At 37.7% G+C, this 7,231-nt stretch overlaps 1 protein-coding gene across 1 annotated transcript in view; it reads right to left on the bottom strand.

Moving 5' to 3' along the window:
• Nucleotides 1-7,231, bottom strand: part of CFAP47 (cilia and flagella associated protein 47) — a 382,585-nt gene that overhangs the window by 301,492 nt on the left and 73,862 nt on the right. Inside the window, 1 exon segment of the mRNA XM_019473044.1 lies at nucleotides 1,190-1,290. Within this exon segment, the coding sequence (XP_019328589.1) occupies nucleotides 1,190-1,290 (101 nt within the window).

Genomic DNA, 7,231 nt, shown 5'->3' with positions numbered 1-7,231 from the left:
ATAAAAAATAGACTCAAGGAATTTAGCAGTAATGACTTGCTTCAAAACTGATACAAACTGATAGTGAATAAACCCCCATTCCTATCTTCATTTAATTGTGCTGTGATCCATCAATGATATGGTACCTATACCTATCTTCTATATTAAAAAAAAAAAAAAAAAATTACATGTCTTCTTGCTAATCCCTTTTTCAGCTTCACAAGTACCACCAAATCTCTTTTCCCTTACATAGTCCAAGTAACACACTTATTTTTAGTTAATGCAGTCTTAGAATTCAGCGTCTTCAAAGCTAAATTTATTTCAGACCTAAGGAATTACTTGCTTACCTGAAAAACTTGTCCATTTCATCAAAATATCAGATCACAACAACTATAAAAAAATATAATAAATTTACCCCATATTTGAACCTGCTTTGAGCAGAAGGTTGGACTAGATAACCCCCAGAGATCCCTTCCGACCTGAATCGCACAACGATCCTAATCTCTTCCCATAAGCACAGCTACACATAAAGAGATTACAGATCACTGAGGCAGGTAGAAAGTGGAGGGGCAGGAGGCCGGCAGCGATGGGGCTGGAGGGACACACACACAGGCAGAGATGTAGAGACAGAGAGGCAGGCAGAGGGAGGCGGGCAGAGAGACACATTGCAGATAAAAATATTTCTAGTCTCTGATTGCAGGCTTTTATTAGGCCTTAAAATATGACTATGTTCTCCAGCCTTCAAGGACAGTAATTCAAAAAACCTGAAAACTATTCCCAACAAGCAAATAATGATTGCATTTTATCATAACATTGTGTGGCTTTCTTCAAAATGTATCCAACTGTTGTCCTAGGAATTATTGATGATCACTCTCTATCAATATAATTTAAATTATGTTCATTTATTCTCTATTGTTTGGGCTGTTTTCTCTACTCATACTTTAAAAACTTTACAAAACATTCTGTAAGATTTAGGCTTGTCCAATATTTTTCAAGAAACGTTACCTAATCATTTATATAAGTTTTCCCTCATTTTGAACAAGAAAGCAGAAGCTATTAAACTGTTTTAAAAATTTAATTGCAGTATCCCCTTGTAATTAATGAGGAAAAATACTATCTTGATGGTAACATCCCTATTATCACACTGAAAACACTGATAATACTACTGGATATAATATAATTTTATAAAGGTAGAATGTTGACTGCTTACTGCTTCTCAAGATAATTTGTTGATCAGAGCGGTGCAATGCCAAGTACGGGTATAAAGTAAGAAGGCAATTCTCTGCTGTTGCAGCAACTTGAATTGAGAACCTGTTAAAATACAAAAGTGATAGTTTTCTATTTAGCCATGGTAATCAAAATATTTCAGCACAAGAATAAAAGACAGAATGAAGGTGTGTGGACAACTTCTTTTCTCTTCTATTATGGTGCAATAGCAGAGTACACAGATGGGACTGCACATGCCAAAATGGTGAAGTTTAGTATAGTATTTCCACTTCACAGTTTTACTACGAGCATGGATGTATCATTAATCTGAAAGTCCAAGAGTCAGCAGAGATTTTGTGAAACAAACAAACTCTGTCTCTCTGAAAAGAAAACACAGTTAAAATTACAGCTGACATTTACGAGTGTCCTAAAGGAGACTGCTAACTTGCTAAGTATATCCTATAATTTTGACAGGAAGTTTTCTGGAAAAGCAACTTCTACTTTGATTTAACATTTATTCTGTAAGACTTTACAGAAATCTCAAAATAAATATTTAGAAATAAATAGATTCAATTTAAAAACAATGAGATATTGACTGCAATTGCTAGAATATCATAGAAATTTATGTACATGCTCCAATGTTCACTAGAGTATCTGTACTGTCTGTACCAGCCATATTAACGTGTAGCAATCCACCTTTTAACCTTTTTTTCATACTTCACCTCTCAGGGTACAGTCAACAAGCAAATTATTGCCATCAATGGATCCCTGTTAGCCATCTGTATGTATGTTCTTAGCTCACTGCGACAGACAGGTAATTCAACTGAGCCTAGTTCTTTTTCATTACATAGCTGTTTTTTTACTCCACATTAACTTATTAACTAACATTAATATTCATTAACCTTTTTGACTAAGGCATCACAAATACAAAGAAAAATGTATTTTAGTAATTCAAACAGCATGCTGATATCCATCTTGCTTTAGTATATTGAGAATTATGCATATTGAAAATACACCTTGCACAGAATAAAAGAAAGTATTTTCTGTTTTCTTTAAATTACACATTGAAGGACAAATTCCTATTTAATATAAATTTAGATTACTATTAAAAGATATCACAAGACCTTTCAGATTAATTTATAGAAATGACATAATTAGCTTCTACTGCTTTGTTATAGAATAACATAATCAAGGAAAACAGAAATGTTTTAAAAGTACCAGCTTTTCTTTCCTCTTTCGTACTTCCCTCTCCAAATACAACATTCTTAGATACCTCTTTCAGGGGAACTTTATTAGAGAAAGGCTCCAACAAAATCCATAACCATCTTTCTTACTCATAAATATTCACATTTGGATTCCAATTTCATAGCTAACAGTTATTTAATCAATAATCCAGCTCTGCAATGTTTTGGTTTGTTCTTAGGACATGTCAATCCTATTGCAACTCAGCCGGGAGCAGTGCAAGGGCCTTGGCCAGTTTCACCGTGTAGCATAGTATTTCTTTTAGCTAACTTCATGCTTTCTGCTTTTATTCAGCAAAAATCTCAGCAGCAGGACATCAGCAGGACAGATGGCCATGAGAGGTATATCTACATCTATCTATATGTACAAAATGTACATTTGTACATGCCCAAACCAGGTGTTAGAACATAATATTTTTTTCTACCTTTACCAAGCCATTTAAAGACACACGGGATCAATAACTACAAAACAGAAGAGTTTGTCAGCTTCCAACTCGTGACTTTACTGTGATAAATGACAATTCTCAATACTCTGCAGGCATACGTTATGTTAACTTCAGACAACAGAATTGGGGCCAGGGATGGAAGAAAGCTCCATGAAGGTTAATGAAAGACATAGCTCTCAAGTTATATGAAAGTAACTCAGATGTCTGTATTATTGGACTCAGTCAACTTTGATTTCTCAGTTTGAGGTGAGCACCTCAGCCACCTCCATCCTCAGTGCTGATTTGAGATTTGGGCATATGCCAAATCTTCATTCATGCTCTGATTTGCACAGTAATGAAACACAGAAAAGTGTGCTTGAGAACAACTGCAGTGCATCTTAACTAGCTACCCAAATTCAGTGAGTGATACTACTCAAAGCAGATACTACTGCACAATCTAGAACATAAGGAACAGCCATTGCTACAGAACATCTGTGTACAAATAAATGCCTCAGACCTCACAGTGTTGCTGCAAGAGAAGCTCCTTCCTGTTCCAATGCTGCTAACAACCCAACAAGGGCATGCCTCCTTGACTGCTGTGCTATTATAGTAAGATAAATGAATACACCCAGCCAATAGCAAACGCAATGCAAATATATTCTTAACTAAGAAAGATTCAGAGTGTTCATAAGATGAAAAAAGATTGGACAATGAAGCACCTGTGCTGGCTGAGCATGAGCTGTGAAGAAACACCAGGAAACTGCAGGTGATAGTGGTGAGTAAATCCCTGCTGCAGGGGACAGAGGACTTCACTTACCAACCTGACCCTTCATCTAGGGAGGTTCGCTGATTGCCTGGGGCTTTCATTCAGCATGCTGTTGAGAGACCAATGCAGCTTGTCCGACCCTTGGCCCTGCTACTCTTCCACATGGGCACCAGTGAAGTTGATGGGGAGACCTGGAACATATCAGGCATGACTGCAAGGCTTTGGGGGCAATGATCAAGGGAATAGGGCACAGGTAGTCTCCTCTTCAATCATGCTGGTGAGGGAAAAGAGCTTGAGGATGAGTGGATAGATCCTGCAAGTCAACAACTGATTCTGCAGCTGATATCGACAGCAAGGATTTAGCTCCTGTGACCATGGGTCTACCATGGCTGCAGTGACCATGAGATGGTGGAGTTCAGGATTCTGAAAGGAGGAAACAAGGCAAAAAGCCGTATCACAATCCTAGAATTCAGAAGAGCAGACTTTGGCCAGTAAAGAGCCACAAGGATGAAGAAGGGACTGAAGAACCTGCCATATGCGGAGAGACTGAGAGTTGTGAGTGTTCAGCCTGGAGAAGAGAAGGCTCAGGGGGATCTTATCTACGTGTATAAATATCTGATGGGAAGGAGTAAAGATGATGGAGCCAAACTCTTCTCAGTGATGCTCAGTGAGAGCACAAAAGGCAATGGGTACAAATTGAAATACAGGAAATTCTATCTAGTCATAAGGAAAGAAAAAAAAAAAATTACCATGAAAGTGGCTGAACACTGGAAGAGTCTGCCCAGAGAGGGTTGTGGAGTCTCCATCTTTGGAAATATTCAAAAACCAACTGGACAACAGTGTTGATTCTGATTTGAGGAGGGGATTTGAAGAGGGGACTAGATGATCTCTGGAGGCTCTTTCCAACCTTAGCCATTCTGTGATAATAAATATCAACTCACTTATTGGCCACCCGTCCACTCATCATCATTAAGTATTTTAATATGGTATTTTCCCAAAAGTGGGATTTGAAAGGAAACTTCAAGAAGAATGAGTCAGTAGCTAAAAAGCTAATCTGAGTTTCAAAAGATGACACTCCATTCATAAGGAAGCATGGCAGAAAAAACAAAGGTGCTAGTAGCTAAATATTTATCATACACATTTCAGGCACTGAGATATGGGGCACCAGACAGAAAAGCATGCATATTTCCATACAAATACGGCAAATAGATTACAAAGACGTGTACATTCTGCATGTGCTTAAAACCATCTTGTACCACTGACCTTTATTTATAACACCATTCATGAAGTGAGGTTACAAAGCTATAAGTCTTGTGCAATGTATTTGTTCTGTATTCGCAGCAGAGCTTAACTAAATAACATAAGTCTGTGTTACTCTATTAGAATGAAAAGTACCTGTATTGCTAGCAAATGCGAAGTTGCTAAATGTATTAAATTATTCAGTGTATTCAGTTTTATAATGATTAATAAAGCAAGTAAAAAAAATGTTATCTACATGAACCATCATTGCCACTGTTATTTTAGTGTTTATTCTATAATGCGTATTTCCAAAGAACACAGAACAGGACAACGGCCATTAAAAATTGTGTTTACCAACATTTGAAACCTGCTGATCACCAAAAACTAAAGCTCCAACTGTGATGACAAAAAAATACCATCCAACACTAAATATAAAAGCAGTTCGTTCACTTCTCTTAAATTAACTCTGATTTTTTTTCGTTTGTTTGTTTTAATGTTTGTGGAAAGACAAGAGAACCTGAATCAAAATATATTTACCCTTTTTATTTTGCTCTATAGCATTTCAGACATTTCCTAAGTAGAAACAAGTGATTTGTTTTGTATCAGTGTACCCCAAACGCTCTAGAAATGCAGGCATAGTTAAATAACCCTTCTTCAACAGTATTCATTTACAGATGCAGAATATCACTAACAATTTCTAAAGAGAAAGAATCCAAAGCCATTAGGATCTAACTGACAAATTTCTGTAGCAACATTAATCAGGTAAATTAAAAAAATATTTAAGGGAAGTTCACACTGCTAGTTTAGGAAACAAAACAAACTGCTTGCAGAATTGGTAAGTTTCAAAAGGAAACTTGACATGAGAGCGATCTTTAAGAACAAGAGAAAACCTAGACGCAGGGAACAAGAAGCTTTAATTTAAAAATAAATAAATAAAGAGCTGCCCTCCTCCCTCCCCCCAAAAATCCTTGAACAGATCCAGAGATGACAGAACTGGAAGGGAGAGGAAAAGATGACCCATGCAAGCTCTGCCATTTCTATTCACAAATGAGCAGTTTCCCAACACTGAGGAGCCCTTATTCTTTGTAGCAGGAGCTCAGGCTTCCACAGCAATCAAAATAATACAACAATGAATAGTGACAGACACATGGTTTCACACAATATATAAGGCTTATCGTTGGGAAAGTAGCCATGTTTTTTCCAGTAGCAGCAATGATGTCAGTTTTTAATTCCTGAATAACAGACACTTCAGCTGGCAGGGACCATCAAAATGGTAGAAAGCCACAAGCACAGAAAAGAACAGGAGTCATTAATGGGTTTGGACCACCCTGGGTTTCAAAAGCACTCCCAGTTATCTGAACTAAAATGCCAATATATTATTAGGTCAGATGCATGCAACAAAGAAGCATGCAAATAGCAAGACCTCCAGTGTTTTCTAGCTCCCTGCTCTCTCCAAATTTAAATGATATTAAAGAAATTGACAGCTCTTATTCTCTAAGGCATGCCAGCAGAATACATGCATTTGACATTTGCCAACAGAGCGACATGGTTTAGGCACGTTTCCCAACACCAAAAGGGAAAGTACTGTTTCCCTCCATGAGACAGAGATCCCATGGACTATCATAACAACTGGAACCGATTCGTAACTGGGTACCTTTTAGTGATTGTGTCTCAGTTACATGATGTTGTTATTAGAGGCTAAGATCCCTGACATCCTCTCTTCCTCAAGTTCCAGCCATGAACAACGTGAATAACATCAGAAAGGGTGTGAGTTTCCCCCAGCTTCCCAGTGGGAGAGGGAAAGAAAATGGAGAACTGTAAAACATGGGAGGCAAGGACCTCAGTACATTTGTGTCATCAATGATCACAACAATTCATCTACCCACCACAGGTGTGGAGGGTTTTGGATATTTTGCTGCCCAGAGCACCATTTCCTTTTATTGTATGACATAACATGTATCTGTTGTTTACTACTTATTTTTTAGAAAGAGTAAGTTAAACGTCATTTCAATCAGGATGGCAGAAAACTTTCCTTCCTGCTAAATTATTTAATCTAATCAGCAAGTTAAAAGATATAATAATTAGAGAACAAATATATAAACACACCGTGTTCACAGAGGCTTTTTTTGGTCTAGTTTTTCAAGCTGAAGGAAATAAGTATCATAGATAAATATTTCTTCCCATTTATTAAATACTTGCTCGAGACATTCTTGGAGGGGGCGTCACCCTCTATGTCAATGACCAGCTGGAGTGCATGGAGCTCTGCCTGGGGATGGATGAGGAGCTGACCGAGAGCTTGTGGGTCAGAATTAGAGGGAAGGCAGGGACAGGTGACATTATGGTGGGGGTCTGCTACAGGCCACCTGACCAGGAAG

The sequence above is a fragment of the Aptenodytes forsteri genome, unplaced genomic scaffold, assembly GCF_000699145.1.
Source record: "Aptenodytes forsteri isolate BGI_AS27 unplaced genomic scaffold, ASM69914v1 Scaffold2, whole genome shotgun sequence".
In the NCBI taxonomy this organism is placed as follows: domain Eukaryota; kingdom Metazoa; phylum Chordata; class Aves; order Sphenisciformes; family Spheniscidae; genus Aptenodytes; species Aptenodytes forsteri.
This window is presented reverse-complemented; position numbering and strand designations above follow the sequence as displayed.